Below are 19804 nucleotides of genomic sequence, written 5' to 3'. Positions count from 1 at the left end.
CTGAGGAGGCCTCAAAGACAAATATTATCATTCTATTTTTTTAATCACAGTTTTAAAAATAATTTTAGTGGATTTCTTTTGTAAGATTGGTAATAAACAGACTAGAAAGATGTATTTCTTGTGCAGATATTACATTTCCCACTGCCAGGAACAAGATTTCACACCCTAAAGTATTTCAGTAATATTCCTTTTGTTTGTCCCACCCTCAGTGCCTTAAGACAGTGACTACACCCCAGGTAAGCCTTAATCTTGCTACGTTGTCAACAAAGGATGGCCTTGAACTTCTGACTTTCCTTCTCTCCCTGTGCGGAGACAAGTGCCACTCACTTGTTTTATCTTGTACTGGGGACCAACCCCAAGACTTTGCCCATATTTAGCAGACACTCTATGAATGGAATTATATCCCCAGCCCTATAAAAATGTTATGTGAAAACCAAGTATGAACTGTGAGCCGGAGAGCTGTGTGTTTCAGAGTAACACATTTGTGTTTAAAAGGACGGTCCCTTGTGTCCAATTTTTAAATTGATATTTATTGAGCTCTACACTTTTCATTGCTCCCCTCCCTGCCTCTCCCCTTCCCTTCAATCCTCTCCCAAGGTCCCCATGCTCCCAACTTACTCAGGAGATCTTGTCCTTTTCTACTTCCCATGTAGATTAGATCCATGTATGTCTCTCTTAGAATCCTCATAGTTGTCTAGGTTCTCTGGGATTGTGATTTGTAGGCTGTTTTTTTTTTTTTTTTTTTTTTTTTTTTTTTTTTTTTTTTTTGCTTTATGTTTAAAAACCACTTATGAATGAGTACATGTGATAATTGTCTTTCTGGGTCTGGGTTACCTCACTCAAAATGATGTTTTCTAGCTCCATCCATTTGCCTGCAAATTTCAAGATGTTATCATTTTTTTCCACTGTGTAGTACACCATTGTGTAAATGTGCCACATTTTCCTTATCCATTCTTCGGTCAAGGGGCATTTAGGTTGTTGACAGGTTCTGGCTATGACAAACAAAGCTGCTATGAACATCGTTGAGCACATTTCCTTGTAGCATGGTTGAGCATCTATTTTAATGTGATAGTGTTGTTTTTTCCCATTATCTTCAGGAGATTTAAAACTTGATAGATTGTCTAAAATACAATCTCTTATGAGTGGATCTCCCTTTCCAATACTTGATAAATGTTTCATTTTTATATTAGGTGTGCTATTTTACAATCAGAAGTTGACTTTAATCTTTTATTCTTTTCATGTAAAACAGTATAAACGTAAACACTATAAAACATATGAAAACTCTCCTAAGTATGAGAATTAATTTTTCTTTATCTATTGCATATTTTAACAATATCCAAGGAAATAATATTAACCTAAGCTTCAAGCTCAACATACTTCCTGCAGAATCTCACAGGTGTGTGGTCTTCTCTGGCAGAAACCAGTTGTTCATGTCTTCTGCCCTGAGAGCCAGAGCTGAGGCTGGTGGCACTGCCAACAAATGAGTGTGTGTGGCTGTGTCCTGGGCTGTAGTTTACCGACATCGGATCTTTCGAGTAATGTCGTTAATACACAGGCATGTGTTAGCCATTGGACTCTCCCTAGTTCAGTTCAGTGATGCTAATCGTTCCATTTTACACAAGCCGCATGCGTCTTAGAAAGCTGGTTTGCATTCATTTTTCATTCCATTTGGGTCTTTAACAGGTCTGTTGAGAGGGTGTTCTTCGTTTTAAGTTAAAATTAATAAATGAGGCTTTGCCTTTCTCTCTTTACCTTAATGCTTGAGGACTCTGGGATTTCGAGCCCTGTAATTTGTCCAGGCAATACTAAGTCCCCAAAGCTTTATTTTCTTACTCCAGGTTTTCCCAGCATTCTTAGGGGATCACACTTTGCATTAGAGTCTCTGTCACCTGTAGATGCGAAAGTAAGCTAACCCTAAACTGGGCACTGAGTTTCACCTGAAGATTCTGAATTTATTCAACACATTCAAAGTAATGACTGCCCCCCTTAAACCCAAGTGAGCAGAAGGCCCCGTCAGGGCTATCTCACCACCTGGAAATGTCCACAGCCGCTGTGAATAGAATTAGAATTTGGAGATTAAGTTTTGAATTAAAAAATGAAAGAATCATATCTATAAAGATCAACGTGAACTGGACCTCATCCTGGTTTGGGCTTGGTTTTGAAGTGTGCCAGCAGAAGGCGGTGGGTTGAAGGCTCGGTCCCCAGCAAGGGGTGCAATGGAGGCTTAATTGGGTTCTGAGGCCTCCAACTTTACCGTGAGCTACTTCCTTCAGGCTCTAGCTGAACTGACTGTGAGGTGGAGCCATGCTGCAGTAGCCAGGTAGCCTTGGACTTTTCCTCCCCCCCCCCCCCTTTCTGGATGTCATGGGATTGTTCTGCTCTGCGCTGTCGTCTTTGCCACCATCTTGAGGTCAGGCCTCTATGCTTATGTCGTGATATTTCATTTGTATTTTAATAAATAAAACTCACCCGAAGGTCAGAAAAGCAAAGCAGCCAGCCACTGGCTCTTACCTCTACCTCAGATGGAAATGGCGATCCTGCCTCCAGGGAGCCTCAGATTGAGACTGAGCTGAGACCTGTCTCCTCCCGTTTTATGTTCCTTTGTAGTGCTGGGATTCAAGGCGTACACCACTATCACCTGGCTTCTATGGCTAACTAGTGTGGCTACTGGGATCAAAGGTGTGTGCTACCACTGCCTAGTCAATAAGACCAGTGTGGCTGTTTTACTCCCTGATCTTCAGGCAAGCTTTATTTATTAAAATACAAATAAAATATCACTGCGTGCTTTGAGTTTAATGACCGTGAACGCGAACCTTTGAAGCCTTGAGTCCAAATAATTCTTTGTTCCCCAAGCTGTGACTTCGGTCGAATCATCACCTTGGTCTTCTTGTTGATCTTGCTTGTTCATTCATGTCCCCCAAGGGAATTAACAAAGCAACAAAGCAACACAATTCTCTTCTTCTCCGATAACTAAATATAGCCCTATGGTTTAGGAAGTTAGCTCAGCTCCATAGTTTAGGTATATTTAAAATGTATTGGAAATTATTTTTGTGTAGCATTAATTCTAATTGGTCTTAATTATGAAAACCCGGAGTCAGGTATTAGGGAGTGAAAGCTGAAAGATCGGAGAAGCAGAGCAGCAGCCACTAGTTCTTACCCCTATGAAATCCTCAGAGCGAATGGGGTATCCTGTCCCTCCAAGTTCTCAGACTGAATCCTGAGCTCCTGTCTCCTCCCGCCTTATATTCCTCCCTTCTCCCAGCCATATCCCTCCTGTCTCCACCTCCCTAGTGCTGGCATTAATGGCCTGTGATCCCAAGTGTTGGGATCAAAGATGTGAGTTCTGTTTCTATTTTTGGGTGGCCTGAACTCACAGAAATCCCTCTGCCTCTGTCTCCCGAGTGCTGGAAATAAAGGTGTGTACCACCACTGCCTGGTCTCTGTGGCTAACTAGTGGGGCTAGCTCCACACTCAGATCTTCAGTCTAGCTTTATTTGTTAGAGCACAAACAAAATATTATATTACTGCTGTAAGGGGTAGGGTTTATCTAGGGAAGGCACTATCATGGCTTTCTTTGTTTTAAATCTCAAGTGTCCACGAAGGGGAAGAATAACAAAATGTTAAAGGAACGGATAGCAAATTTGTAAGTTAAGGACACAGATCCGTAGAAGCACGGAGCTATGTTCAGTTTAAAAACTGTAATGTAGAGATGCCTCTTGCTACAGGCATCTCCCCTGCCAACAGGTGATAATTTACAAGTCCCCTGGGGTTGGCCTGGAAGCACAGATGCTACCAAACTTTATAGATACATCCCCCCCCCGTGTCATGATCTTTCTGCTTTAAGGAAACACTCCTTGCACTGTGGTCCTGGCTTTTGCCTTTTTGTTCTGATGGGTCACAGCAAAGCACACACAAATCTCATTTCTTCTCTACAATGTCACAGGTCAGAGATTCAGGCCTACTGCTGAACTTAAACCACAGTATACAATTTTTTTTTCTCATTAAGCCAAGAACTTTTACCTTTTGAAGTGACCCTTTTATAGTTTTAATTGAATGTGTTCAAGAAATAGGCCTCACTATTGTTGGAATACATTAAGGAAAATTACATTATCTTCAACATAAATACTGATGTTAGAAAATAATCTAATAACCACATTGACTGCTAAATGACTAAGGGTCAATAGTTGCAATTTACAGCTTACAAATTTATTGCTGATGCTTTTCCTTTAATATTTTGGGGGAGTCGCAGCCAAAGAAACGCAGAATAATTAGTGCATGTTGTTAGGTTATAGAGACACAGGATGCAGAGTTTGAATTGGGATCTTTGATTCCCATCTTTGGATTCCTACAGATGTCCAGTTGTTCTCTGTCCCTGTCTGACTGTTTCCTTTACTGTTATGTGTTAATTGAGGCATTTTCTCACTCGTTCATCTAACATTAGATGCCTTCTATGGGCCGATTCTTGCCTCGTTACCACACACGGTGTAAAAGATGACTGGAATCAAGTTCTCCCGCTTCCGGAGCGACTGTCCTCGTGGGAGCAGTGAGATTTATTTCTGTAAGAAAGTGATAATAGGATTATCTGCTTAGTGTCACTTTGGACCTTATAACAACGGAAGACCTGACCTTTCCTTTCTATGGTATTTTTCGCGTAAGTGGCACAAGTTTAAAACTGGAGAGCTTGGAGGAAGCGGAGATTAATACAACCTGGAGAAGCAAAGTTTATTCTGGAGATGAAGGGGAATGGTCAGATATTGGCAGCTTTAGGCCTAAATATGTGAATTAGGAAGATGCCTAGAAAAACGGCACATAGTGTTGTAGATACATTGGAGTTTTGAATACTAAGAAAATACGGCTCAAAAGGTTTTGCAATTGGATAGTAAAGATAGTTTTGTTTTTAATGTCAGATAACACTAATTCAAGCCAAAGAGAGCGTAGTCTGAGGAGCTGAAGTTTGGCAAAGGCAGAGGTGGTGAGGGTGAAATATGGACTTAGTTTTGATGACTAAAGCAGACATCCCTGGACTTAAACTGGAAGGACATAGTTTTGAAATACTTTATAAATTTATATCTTTATTTTTATTACATGGTTGTTTTATCTACATGTATGCCTGTTTCCCTGTGGAGTTCCCTGAAGAGGTCAGAAGAGGGCGCCAGATCTCCTGGCACAGGGGTTACAGGTGGCTGCCAACCATCGTGTGGGTGGTGGTAGTCGAACCTGGGTCCTCTGCAAGCAGCCGGTGCTCCTAACCACTGTGCCATCGCTCCAGCTCTGGTTTTGAATCCTCCATTCTTCCTCTTAGCTGTGGGACTCTGTGTAACACATTTAACCTTGAGTTCCTTGGGTCCCACCTGCCTTTTTATGACAGACTGAATTCACAAAGTTGACAGATACAGCAAGTGTTTGCTAAAGAATTGCTCGATATTGTCCATATAAATATGCTATGTGAAATATTTGATAAATATTCATAATTAGCGTTGCTGCTACTAATAAGTAATTACTAGCACAGCCCACAATTGATACAATTAGAGAATGGAATGTTTTCTAGGCCTGCCCGTCTCCACTAGATGCCAGGACGTCATCTGGGAGGTGTAAAATTACTTAACAGGTGTTTGAATTCATTAGCCAATTATGTACAATTCTCCCTTTCCTCATAGTATCTAATTTCTCCCAGAACAGTATAATAGAGCTTAATCTGTGTTCCCTTTACCATATCAATTGGATGACCTGCATTAGTTTGCATTGTTGAAAGTACAGATTGCTTTAAGACATGGAACAACATAAAACAAAAATGTTTTTTGGAAATAAAATCCATACTGTAAAATTTCTGGCATGTTTAGTTTAATAGCCATCATGGAAACTGATGCAAAAATAAAATTTCCTACTAATGCTACTTGGGTCCAAAGCACTCTATCTCATCATTTTCATCATCTTAATCAGAATTTATAGTATAATCTATGTTATTGATTCACATCCTTTATTCTTGTTTAACTTGAGCTTGGCATGAATTGCACAAAATATTTGTATTTCTGAATATTGTTGAACTGAAGGTGCCCAGCAAGGCATGGCAGAGGGGATCCCACAACTAAAGGTTTTAAACAAAAGTCGTTTAAGCAAATAGGTTCCCATAAGGTTTTTAAAAAACTGGTTCCTCCCACTCCCCTTTGCCCTTTGCTTAATCCAAGCTAACAGAGTGCCAGTCATGTACCTGGCAAAACTTCTTGCTTGTCTCTCAGCAGGGTTCTAAGGGCCATGAGCCAGTCAAACAGTGATTGACAGTTCAGTCAGAGAGCGTCCACTAAACCACAACTGTTAAAGCAGACAGAATTTCCACTAGACAAATGCTTTCTGGACTTAGGCCAATGATAATAATCTATTAAAACAAGTTGTCTAATCTTGTGAGTTAGCTTGAAAAGAGAAGTGGATGTGGGGTGATTTGCAAACTGTTTGCACGTGTAAGTTCAGTTTATTTAATTTTAAATAATTAGGGCATGGTAATGATTAGGGCTAATTGGAGCAGTGTCAGGCTGAAGGAATTATCCGAATATGTCTTGAACATTAACGAGAGACATAGTAAATCTCATTTAACGGGGCTTTCAGTTGATAACATTAAAAAGAAGAAAGGTATAAATCTTAATGAAGAAATACTAAGTTTTACCTCAATCTGAGATCACTTGAAATCTAGTATTTTAATGTTAGCAGTAAAGGCATGATTAAAAAGAGAGATTACTAGCGAGGGTTTTAATGGCCCTAGAAATAGGTATTTAATAAGTGCCTAATTCTTTTTGTAGTTAATCTCTGAGGTAGTGAAGCTTCTGGATTACACTGAAGTTGCATTCAAATTGTGGTCAAAGCACCAAGTGTTATAGGAACTTTACAGTTTTCAAGTTTTCTGTTACCCCACCTTCCAGGGAAGTTTGCCTGTGAACTTTCAGAACATTAAAATTTCCGAACTACAATTTTTTAAATGAGTACATGATCAAGTTTGAGTTTCACCTCTGAAAATGTGGAGGAAAGGAGTTGGGTGTGCAACAGTTACAGGAGGATTTTATCCACTGAGAAGCTACCAGGAGCAGGCTCCAAGAATGTGTTAGTGCCACGATGCCTCCGTCAAGGAAAAAAATATGTATCCTTAGAGATGCTATCAAATTAGAACTTGAATGTCAAATGTTTCATGTCTTTATTTGTATCTAAACATCTGGCCCATTGCCACTTGGCAGCTTTATTAGTATTTCCTATTGCTATATAACATGAACTAGGTAACAACTTTATACAGTGGGGGAGTGTATTGTGTGGCTTGCCATTCATGATTAGTTCTGTCTGACTAGTAGAAGACACTGAAGTGCGTGTTCATGCTTTGGGGATTTGATCCCATTTATTCATAACATAAATCTCATCATCGAGGATGACTGTTTTACGCTTTGAAAGCCCCCCCTCCTGAATAACATGATGCCTCAGCCCGAAGGATCCTCATTCTTTCCTGCCGGTTATTGTTTAGTCTTTCCCCATACTATCCATGCCTAGGTTTTGTTTTTAAGGCATTTTCTGGAGTAGCCAAGGACATCTGAGATCCATACATCAGACATTTGCTGCTGCTAATACATCTTCAGTATTAGAGAGAACTAATCAAACGGTCCACACTTTTATTTTTCCCTGTGAACCAGAATCCAGTCACCAGTAAACCCGCTTTGTTCGACTGATGTCCTCGAAGCTTTTTTATTCTGTTTTGTTCAGCTGGGGGTGGGTGGGGTGGGGGTCGAGGTGGGGGTCGAGGTGGCAGCCCACTTCTTGCTTAGTTATAGGGATCACCTGTCTTCAGTAGCCCTGTCATTTCCATTTCTGCCCAAGTCTGATGGGAATGACTAAGGGCAAAGATGCCCCACTGAGGGCCGGAGCACAGTGCAGGAACTTCCTTGTAGGCTCACTTGCTGTCGACTGGCAGGATGATAAAACACAAGCTCTCCCATGTGGAAACCTTCTTGCAGAAACTCAGAGTGCCTCAGTTACACCAGTCAAGATAACTATTGTCACTTTATAAGCTGACATTTTGATAAGAAAGACAAGGTTTACGTAAGATGCTTAAGATGTGTCCAAGTGAAAGCCTGCAGTTTTCACTTGTAAGAGAGAGCAAAGTCACTTGGCCCCTAGATATGGACTACTCCATATTTGCCGTCCTCAAACGACAAAAACAGAGCACTGGAATTATGCTCTTAAGAACACTGACCAAGTAGCTAGGCATCTTTAGCAGCATTTGTATGTTAAAAATTTTCCTTTGCATATGGTGTCTTTTGTATTTGTATCGGAAAACTCCCACACTCATTAAGTAGCTGTCCATTATGATATCTTTGAGAGAAGAGGACTGTGTGGCAGCTTCCCCACTGAGTTAAGTCTCATTATAATTTGTCTCTTTATGTTTGCAAAATGCTGGGCTCCCATGCTTACCTCATTAATGAGACTGGAACGCATCTCATAATGGGGTAGTTTGTGGCACGGAAGCCACACAGAGTTTTTTTTTTTAATGTTTCAGTTTAATTCATTGGCATTGGAAGTGCATTTGCAAGGGGTTTCTCCGGTTGAGAGGAGATAGAATTTCCCAATTCAGTTAATTGTGAGCTCTTTAGATTTTATAATTTCCCCTTCAGTTATATTTAAAATATGTGGAAAGGGTCCAGTACAACCCAAAATGTTTTGATACTTTAAAAAGGGGTGTCTACTTTTGTGTGAAGCATCTTTTTTTGTTCCTGTTGTTTCTTAGGCGACAGAGGGTATTTTCTTCATATATTTTCTTCATAAAGGCGGGATTGTTTTGTGGCTAACCTGATTTGACCATAGCGCACTGCCCAGTGGGAAGCATTAAACCTCTTATTTGAAGCTAAACAAGATTACTCAAGAGGCTGGCATTCACAAGCCTGCTATTCGTGCAGTGGGTTAGGGGCTGTGGCACACCCGTGCAGTCCCACTAATTGAACTCTTTGGGTCCTTCAGTTGCAAATAGTTAGCTGTCGAAGGACCTTGCCATGGGTACGCAAGAAATGTGCTAGCTGCTTGATTTCCCCACGTTAGCTTAATGAGGAAGAATGGGTCACCATGCCAACGGAAACACCATAGCAATAGGGTTAGAAGAGTATTTCCCCTGATATTTACCTTCGATTAGGATTCTATAATACACTGTAAATTCTGTAGAGTGTCAGAGCAAGTCAAAAAAACAATTTTAAATTACTGTCACCTTGTCTGACATGTAAACAGCCGTGGTCAGTGAACCTGAATTCCACTGAAGTCCATATAGGAAGCAGTAAGGATATTACTGCAGTGTTAATTTATAATTGTTTTCTTTGCTGTCAGCTTTTAGGTGCTGGTGTAACAAAGCCTACCTATTTAATTTCATTTGGTTTTGAAGAGCTTTAGCTTTTACTATTTTTTAAAAAAGACGTTATTTTAGGAGAAAGCACAGGTTTACCAATAGATGAACAATTAAGTAAATAAAAATCTAGATGTTAAGTCACATTTTTGTACCCTCTGTCATCACCATCTTGCATTCAGATACAGATGAAATAGTAACAACAGTCTATAACTTGTTCATGACTCCTTTAATGCCAACATCCCACGGCTGTTTCCCCATACCATGTAAGAGAGAACATCACATGTATTGGTTGTAGCTTCAAAAGGTCTTGGTCATGACAGTTTTCGAAACTCCTGCTTTTGAAAACTTAGTTCTGCAGATTCCTAGTTAGCTACTTTGTAGGCTTTGTCTTCATTTTGAATTTGCTTTTTAGGAACGAGTTAGACGGCTTTGAATTTTGAGGGGAAAGGTACAATCACAGAGTCACAGTTCCGCTGCATCATATCAAGGATGTACGCTTCCGGCATGATGTCATTGTTACAGTTGACTTTGGTCACCCCGAAGAGACTGATTTTTAACGTTTCTCAACAGGAAAGAGTTTTCTTTCCAATACTCCTACTTTGGTACTGTTATGGGATGGAAACGGTTATGTCCAAGTCACATTTAGCTGTGAGTGAGAAGTATACTCTCCTTCTTTGTAGGTATGATATGCACACAACTTATTTAGAATTCCTTTACAAAAGCAGATCCATGATAAATACGTCATATTGACTCATCATGTTTTACACTTTGTGTTAAGTTATAATCTGATCTTATTTCGCTTGTTTTTGTTCAGATTACTCCAGCTGGGTTCCTTCGCACTGTTACTCTAGGTGTGTGTTGAGCATAGGTTGCTCTAAGCTTATTTTCGTTATTTTCTGTTCTAACTCTAGAATCAGTCCAGAAGCGCTCTCTCTCGCTCTCTCTCTCTCTCTCTCTCTCTCTCTCTCTCTCTCTCTCTCTCTCTCCCTCCCTCCCTCACTCTCTCTCTCCCCCTCTCTCCCTCTCTCCCTCTTCTCTCTCTCTCTCTCCCCCTCCCTCTCTCTCTCCCTCTCCCTCCCTCTCTCCCTCTTCTCTCTCTCCTCCTCCCTCCCTCTCTCCCTCTTCTCTCTCTCTCTCACACACACTCTCCCTCCCTCCCTCTCCTCCCTCCCTCCCTCCCTCTCCTCCCTCTCCCTCTCTCCCTCTCCCTCTCTTCCTCTTCTCTCTCTCTCCCTCTCCCTCCCTCCCTCCCTCCCTCCCTCCCTCCCTCTCTCTCTCCCCCTCCCTCCCTCTCTTCCTCTTCTCTCTCTCTCCCTCTCCCTCCCTCTCTCCCTCTTCTCTTTCTCTCTCTCCCCCTCCCTCCCTCCCTCTCTCCCTCTTCTCTCTCTCTCTCTCTCTCTCTCTCTCTCTCTCTCTCTCTCTCTCTCTCTCTCTCTCTCACTCTCTCTTAGAAAGTTGTATTAGAGAGCAAAGATCCAGATACAAGATAACAATCACTTAAGAGGTGAATAGGCAAAAGTTTTGACAAGAATTTTAGTAAAATTATTAAACATTCCAATTGTGATTCTACATGGTTCTCTTGGATTTCTTTTTCCCGACAACTTTATTTCAAATGAAACGATCATTGTTACATCTAGTGTCCAAAGTGTAGATAATGATTATGAGGGATTTGAAATAGGCTAATATTTTGATTATAATTGAGTTAAGAGAAAGAGGACAGGGGAGGTAGCTCAGTGGGTAAACTGCTTGCTGTTTGAGCATGAGAACCAGAGTTCAGATTCCCGGGAGTAAAATCCGGGCCTGGTGGCACACAGCTATTGTCTAAGCTCTGAGAAACAAATAGGGGGATCCCAGAGGTTCACTCTCCACCTAGACTTGCTAATCAGTAAGTTCAAGTTAGTGACTCACTGTCTCAAACAAATAAGGTGTGGGACAATGGAGGAAGACAGTGGATGTCCAAGTTGGGTCACACCATGTGCACGTACTGATATTTGCTTGTGTGTGCGCATGCACACACACACACACACAGACACACACACACACACGTGCACTCATATACATGAAAAACCTCACCTACTGTACTGAATCAAATATGCATAATATTAGTCTTAGAGAATCATGTTCCATTAATTCAGGTGCATTCAATGTGCTCGGATATCTAGATTTTTATGCCCACTCTCCCCTTTTATGAAAACTTTGTTTAGTGAATTATAATCTCTAAATTGCCATAGGTGAATTTCAATCTATAATTGATTTATTATGCTAAATTCTCTGTTTAGCTGATGTACTAATGACTTCTGATGGGAATCATTATTGTGTGCTATAGAGTCAGAATAAATGAATGCTCTTTAAATTAAAAAAAGTTTTATTACCCAATCTTCAAATTCTTTCCTCCCATACACTGACAAAGACCAGTTTTTGAGTGTCTTTGCATGTTCTAAAATACCAGACACAAAACTTCTTCCATCTTCTCCGTTTATGGGTGTGGGGAAAAAAACTCCTTATCACACTTAGAAGCCCTTTATTTATGGCAACTTATTATTCATTTTAAACAGACTTCTTCATGGACAACTTTATTATATAAAAAACTTTGATTAAGCACAGAAATATGTTCTAGGAGGAGATAATTCCAGATTATACTTTCATACATGTCTCTCTCTTGTCACATGTTCAAACCATGGTGGATTTATATTCATGTTTCGAGGTAAAGATCCAGTGAGACTTATTTGGGGCAAGAGAAATTCTACGAGAAATTCTGTGTTATTGATAAAGGAAAGCTGTGACTTCAGCGTTAAATGCCAGATACAAAATAGATGGCGTATGGTTTGTTATGTCTGCAGAACCTTTTCTCTGTTAGGGCTTTTGGGAACTGATTTTTATCTACTTTATTCTTAGAAGCGCTATCATTGCCAAGGGCTTAATTTGGAATTAAATGAGCCTTATGCTTAAGTAATTTATTCTCATTAGTTTGCCAAAAATGAGTCTCGTGATGGGTGTAATACTCCAAGGCAGAATGTTTACATTTTTGTTTCATTGAGATTTACATATTTCTTTTCATTTTCTTTTATGTCCCTGAAAATCTGAGCTCAGAAGACTAGGTTGAAACTGTGTTCTTCAAGAACAGTTTCCACATGAATCACAGAGGGAGCTGTTTTAAGTGGATTAATTTCATTTTGTCTTTTTCTTTTCTTTTCTTTTCTTTTTTCTTTTCTTCTCAAAGGATCCCAGAGCTCCACAAAAGTACAAAGACAAGTGACCAGCCCTATTTCCTGTTCTTTGGGCTATATGTAATGTGATCATTTTGATGTTTCAAGATACATTTTACAAATTTATCTATTAAGCTATGGCTTTGCTCTTTTATTAGTTTAGTGTGTGACTCAGGTGGAAAAGTTGTCGACTGCAAACCTTATATTCATGTTTTTTTTCCCCCATTCGTTGGCTTTTCTGTATCTTGGTAGTTCTGAAAAATTCCTCTACAAATTTCCCATGACAAGTATGGAGACTAGAGTTGATTTTCCTGGTCCACTTAAAGAAAAGTTTGGCAAGGATTTAGAGCATATTTTGATCCATATTGTCGATCTATGCCATTCTGTAAGCAAATAGGTGTGTTAAATCTTGTTGAAAACCTGTCTGTTTCTTAGCTGGCAAAATCCTCTGTCCAAGTTGTTTTTTTGTGAGCCGAGCATGTATTACTTTCCCCGTGTTTATTTCTATCTTAAGGTGGATTTGTATCGAGAAAAAAAATGTTGCTGTGGAATTTATGAAACTGATTTACATGGAGATGGTGGAAGTGGGTAGAGGGGAGTTGGGGACAAACAGGGACAGACCCACAGAAGGTACACAGACCGTGACCATAGTCACCAAGAGATATAAGGCTGTATTTCTGTGTGTAGCAGCAGTCAAGGTTTTAGATATGGTCTCTTCGTGTCATATGGATATTGTTTTCTCTATGAGACTTTCTGGGTGACATTGGGAATAATAATTTGACTTAACAAAGTTTAAAATGTTAACGTAAATGCCAGTAGGAAATGGCTTTATACAGTTTGAGGGTCAAAGTTAGTTAATCATTTATCCAATGCCTACAAATCTCAGGCTCTGAGGATTCCTAGATGTTTTAGTTGGAGGAAATCAGATGTAAAACAACTGTTTGGATTGTTCTTGTCCATTTAAGGGGGTTTCTATCAAAAATCCTGGTAGGTATGACAAAGTAGTTATACATGTTAGTAGAACATGGAAAAATAGTCATGGTGGCCCATCCTTTTTATCCCAGGAAATGTGAGGGAGAAACAGGCAGATCTGTCTCAGTTCCAGGCTTGCCTGGTCTTTATAGTAAGTTTGAAGCCAATCAGGGATATACTGTGGGACCCTGTGAGATACCCACCGAACAATCATGAGGAAAGAAAATGTTTTAATTGGAAACTAATATAAATTATAAATGTTATAATAACTATAATAAATAAAATAACAAAGTGTAGAACCTGGCAATAAGATTCCTGTTTGAACAATCCGGATGCGGATTGTTGGCATTTTTGAATATTTCTGAAGACAAGTTTGGACTGTAGTTCCTCTGAGTGTAAGTGCTCCGCTGTCATGTTGTTAAAGTACTCAGGTTTTCTTCTGATCAAGCATGCTGCTACAGTACCCGTCTGTATTGCAGCACCCTTTCTACTAGCCCAGTTCTGTCTATGCCTGTCAGCAGATGAGTGGGCTTCCACATGCAGCTTTTACACAGCCATAAGGAGTATGTAAATGCGTTGTTTGCTGGAGCGTGGATGCAATTGGAGACCAGCAATAGTCAAGGAATTTGGACTCAGACAGATTTTTGAAATACGTGTATGTCCGTCATTTAATACTCATATTTTACAACTTGACTTTTACCTGCTATGCCGTTGTATACCGGCATGTTTTGTTTGTCTTCATTATGATGGAGTAATTTGTATTGATTATGTACATGCATACATAATGTTTCTCTTCATTGCCTTGTGGCTTTAAATCAGTATGGTAGACTGCCCTTTGTTACTATACTGCTGTATTGAAATTTAAAAAAAAAATTTCTTCTATTTTATTTTTTTTATTTATGAGTCACTGCTTGTTTTTGTATTCAGGCCTATACATTTTTAAAAGATAGACATCTTTTCTTTTTTAGATATATTTAAATACATGAGTGCTCTATCCGCATGTACACATTGATGGAGAAGAGGGCATCAGACTCACTATACAATATATGAGCCACCACCTAGTCTATCTCATAAATAACAGTGCTGTGTAGTTTTGATACACTAGACCAAGAACAAACGAAAACACACACCCGTTATGTAACCTCCAGGTATAGGTTGTGGCTCGAATTCGAGTTATTAGGTATGCCTGAGCGGCAATAGAAGAAACTTCACTTAAGGAAAAAAAATTCAATACTCAATTCAATGGAATTCTTTTAAACTTCAATTTATGCATGAATCAAACTATAGGAATTAAATTAGAAGTTGAAACTTTCACCAGGGTGTGGTGGCACACATTTCTAATCTTAGCACTAGGGAGGCAGAGGTGGGCAGATCTCTGTGAGTTCAAGGTTAGCCTAGTATATATATATATATATATATATATATATATATATATATATATATTATATCCTGGAGTGCTTTCCAGGATAATCAGGGCTAAGCAAAGAAACTCTATCAAAAAAAAAATAGAAAAAGAAATTAAAACTTTTGAAGATCTTAAAAAAATGAAGAAAAGGTTTAAGGGATGAGTGACTAGAGATTCGCATGGAGACTTGGTTTTATTAGAAGCAGACATTTTTAATCACCATTTCTATCATCCACCGAGAAGGCATCAGGAGACGCGTAAGTTGCCAGACAATAGCTCAAATGTGGTAGTAAATCCCACGGCCTTGGAAGTTCTTCTATTGGAAGCATTTTAATATTAACTTACTGATTTAGTGTCCCTTCAATAGTATTCTTTATTTTCCCACTTTCTTTCCTTTTTAAAATTTTATTTATTTATTTGTTTATTTTTTTTCTTGAATGTCAATCCCGGTTTCCCCTCTCTCTTATTCTCTTGCTCTCCTCCCCCACAACACCCCACCATCTGCTCCTCAGAGAGGTTAAGACCTCCCTTGGGAAGTCAACTAAATCCATCCCATCACCTTGTTGAGACAGGACCAGGCCTCCCACACCCCCATCTCAGGAAGGTATCTCTCCACAGAGAATAGGCTCCACAAAGTCAGTTCATGCATTAGAGTTAGTGCTGGTCCCAGTGCTGGTGACCCCATATCCTGCCCAAGTCACACCACTGTCTCTTGTATTTAAGGGGCCTATTTTGTTCCTATGCATGTTCCCCATAACATCCGGAGGCATCACCGTCCCTGACTTCAAGCTCTGTTAGAGAGCTACAGTAATGAAAACAGCGTGGTATTTCCCCATTTTCAAACCTCACCACGGTGCTAGATTGAGTGTATCAGAACAGGGGGCTGTGCTATCTACCACTCCTATGTCCTTTACTCCCTCTCTGGATTTAGCTAGTTAGATGCCACCCTGTGTTTTGCCTTGTTCCTTGCTGGAGATTGAAGGCAGGGCCATGTACTTTCTCAACAAGCACACTGCTGCTGACCCACACCTCTACCTTTGGTGCCTCACTGACAGGATCTGCGTAGCTGTAGCCGGTCTTGAACTTGGGACCTTCTAGCCTCTGCCTCCGTCTTTCCGACATTATCAGAGTGCTTCACACTCAGCTGTGTTTTACTTTTGTTAAACTTAAGAACATGGTTTTTTTTTTTCCTTTTTTATTTCAGAATCTTCTTTTAAAATAAGGAAAAACTTCGCGAAAAGTTAGTTTAAAGACTGTAAACATTAAAAAGTATCCTGTGAGGAGTGTTATTAGACATTGTGTGTTACTAGTGTAGGGACAGTATGAGTCAGCCATTGAACACCGGATTTATACTTTCTGCAAGGAGATTCAAGACAGTGACATTGAATCTGGCGTGGATGTGGCTAAAGGGCGGGATGCCTTAGCCCTGAGCAGATGGGACTGCTCTTTGCTTTCTCTATGAAACCTGCATTACAAAATAAAGTCATTAGGTGACTGCTACTCTTTCCTTGTCACGTTACACTGAGAGGGAAATATGTCGAATTCTTCTTCTAGAGGTGAGAATGTAGATGCTTTGATCACTGGCATTTTAGAACTGCAAAAGTGAGTGGAAAAGATATTTATGTAAATCTATGTACAACCTAGGATTCTAGTCATTTTTGAGGATGGAAATTTCCCTAAGCGTATTTAAAAAGAGATGCAAATGAAGCCGTGTGCTTGAGACGGAAGGCTGTGCTTTAAGTGGCCCTTTGCAAACATATTTCAGCTTGCAGTGTTAAATGAAATGTTCTCACGGTGCAGTCATGGTGCTGATGTTGACTTTCCTCCCTCTCTTTTGCTTTCAGCGGAAGAACTTGTCTCTCTTCCTCAGCATTAGCTTGTTAACCTTCTGGGGGACCAGCCTCTTGTGTGCCCGGTTATACTGGATGGGAAACAAACCACCAAGCTTCTCCAACTCCGACAACCCGGCAGCTGACTCGGACAGCCTGTTGGCTCGCACGCTCACCTTCTTCTATTTGCCTACCAAGAACCTCTGGCTCTTGCTCTGCCCAGACACCCTGAGCTTCGATTGGTCCATGGATGCTGTGCCTCTTCTCAAAACAGTTTGCGACTGGAGAAATCTCCACACTGTGGCCTTCTATTCTGGACTTCTGTTCCTTGCCTACTGTGGTTTGAAGAACCCAAGTGTAGACGGGGAGTGCAATGGGAAAGCTGTGTCAAACGGCAAGCAGAATGCAAATGGCCACAGCTGCCACTCAGATGTAGAGTACCGGAACTCAGACGCTAAGCCCAGCTTTGCATCCAAAGCAGAGAATGGCATTAAAAATAACGTATCACAGAGAACTCAGCTCCCGTCCACAGAGAACATTGTTATTCTGTCCTTATCTTTGTTGATAATCCCTTTCATTCCTGCCACGAACCTGTTTTTCTATGTCGGCTTTGTAATTGCAGAGCGAGTATTATATATTCCCAGTATGGGTTTCTGCCTTCTGATCACAGTGGGTGCCAGAGCCCTTTATGTCAAAGTCCAAAGGAGGTTTCTCAAGAGCCTGGTTTTTTACGCTACAGCAATGTTAATTGTCTTCTATGGACTCAAGACTGCGATCAGGAACGGAGACTGGCAAAATGAAGAGATGCTCTATAGGTCAGGGATAAAAGTAAACCCAGCCAAAGGTAAATGCTTCGTTTTCTATTTTTGCCTAGACACTTGAGACTTTCAGCCTTCTCATAGCATTGTAACAGATGAGATCCTTTTTATGTTAACCCTGTCCCTTCCATCCTTATTTATGTAGAGACACAGGATAAGACCAACTGAGACACATATTCAGTAATACATGCTTGCAATAGGAAGCTAGTCCCTGGTTATGTTTCCCCAGGAGCAATAGAACTTGTATTAACTGGAAGAAAAAGCTGTCGTAAGAACTTAGAAGAATCCTACCTTCTGCACTTTAAAATATTAACAATTGTCTGTCTCCCTGTAGGATGAAAGTCAAGTTTATTTCACTTAAATATACGCTACGTCTGGTTTTTCAAGCTCTGCATAAGGAAACCACAGGACTTGGAGGCAAGCTGCCTCTGAGTCTTGTTATTGTGTCTTGGTATAGGTGTGGTTACTGTAAGGTTTGCAGAGATTAAATATGCCCGGGGCTGTCAGTTAGTCTAATTTTAATTTAAGATTTTTAAAAGAATTTAAGGGAAAAATCTTTTTACTATAGAATTAGAATATGGACCATACCTTTCTTTATTGCTTTCATTGTAGAGAAATTATGTTAGCCAATGCAGAGTCTTGTTTTTGTTAAAATACAAAATGATGAACCAAAAGATGTTATCACAGTTAAGACTGTCTAGATAGTGGTGGAAACAGGAGAAAAAAAGGAAATAAGATGCATTTTTATTAGTGTAGAAATACATCACAATAATTAGTGCCTGACTGTACATTTTTTGAAGTAATTTTTCACTTAGCCTATAAGTTATAGCTATTGGTACACATTTGAACTTGGATCTTCTCTCTCTCTGACATAAGACTGCATCAAGATCCACAAATATCAAAGGGGCAAAATGTTTCCAAATGTACAAGAAATGACCTCTTAATAGATTGGGATATGTTTCTGTAGATCCAGATCCTCAGAAGTGACTTTGACATCCTTGTCTAGTTATTGCAAATTAAGCCAAGAGTTCATCGAGGATAGACACAGTTCTCTATGCCAAGGAGTTGTTTCTGTTTATAACTTCCAGTAACTTACAGAGAGTTTTTGAAAGAATGACTTGTTTTATGTGTGTGAGTGAATGCCTGCATCTATTTATATGCACCATGTGCATGTCTGTTGAGTGTGGATGTCTAGAAATGGGCATCGGGTTCCCTGGACCTGGAACCATACACCCATGTGACCGACCTTTGCGTGTGCGGAACCTGGATTCTCTGCAGGAGCCACAAATGCTCTTAATTGCTGAGCTATCTCTCCACCCTGGGTTGCAGAAGCTTTTAGTGAGAATAGAAGGAAGAGTTGAGCTGCTCCATGCCATGCAATTCTTCAGTTCTCTTTGAGAATCACGCATGTGGCTTTTCTAAGGAGTGGATAAGGCTCTAACCAAGAATTTCTAGGAGAAAAAACTTTACAGGTTTTGCAGAAGGCTTTTCAGCTAATTTTTCCTCGGTGGTCTATATACATTTAGAACAAGTCTGTGTTGTCAGTGGGTTTTCTTGCCATTTCAATCTGATGCGTGTAAGGAATTAAAACCAAATCTCCCATCATGTTACTTAAATCACAGTGTTGTTCTGGGGATTTATTAAAATTTCTGGCTAAATTTCATGCTAAACTGCTATTACAAAGGGTTCTGAAGATATCTTCGGGAAGATAGAGGCTGTATTCTTTCATGTGGCAATCTCAATATGTACAGCTAGAAACTGATAAGTTGGCGCCACGGCTTTGCGGGATCCCTGCTCCTCGTTTGTTCCCCTGCCATCTCAAGGGGTCACCCTGCCCATGTGGTCCTGATGGCTCATTAACACATCAGCACTTCAGCTGACAGGAAGAGGGAGAGGAGGGGTAGAATGTGGGTGTACCCATTCCTTCTAAGATATAGTGAAGACATTGCATATACTTTGCCCAGAGGTTGTTGATTACATCATTCTATGAGAAAGCCTGGGAAATATTATCTACGAAAGTCAAAATATCCAGTCAAATGCCATTACGCTGAAAGACAGGGTAGGCAAAATTCAGATGCCAAGGTCAAAAGAGCTGTCTCTGCCACTCAGAAGGCAGAAGCATTTTTAACTACATTGGTCATTTTTACCATTAACTATTGTGGTGCCTGATTATGATTTTTAAACCAGAGTTTTTACATTATAGTTCAAGTATT

At 40.1% G+C, this 19804-nt stretch overlaps 1 protein-coding gene across 1 annotated transcript in view; it reads left to right on the top strand.

Moving 5' to 3' along the window:
* The window catches only part of Tmtc2 (transmembrane O-mannosyltransferase targeting cadherins 2), a 388745-nt gene that overhangs the window by 183011 nt on the left and 185930 nt on the right, over positions 1 to 19804 (top strand). Inside the window, exon 3 of the mRNA XM_038314716.1 lies at positions 16789 to 17617. Coding sequence (XP_038170644.1) covers positions 16789 to 17617 — 829 coding nt within the window. The remainder of the gene's footprint in view (positions 1 to 16788; positions 17618 to 19804) is intronic.

Source organism: Arvicola amphibius, chromosome 17 (assembly GCF_903992535.2).
Source record: "Arvicola amphibius chromosome 17, mArvAmp1.2, whole genome shotgun sequence".
In the NCBI taxonomy this organism is placed as follows: Eukaryota; Metazoa; Chordata; class Mammalia; order Rodentia; family Cricetidae; genus Arvicola; species Arvicola amphibius.
The sequence above is the reverse complement of the archived record's forward strand: the minus strand, read 5'-3'. Positions and strand labels throughout refer to the sequence as shown.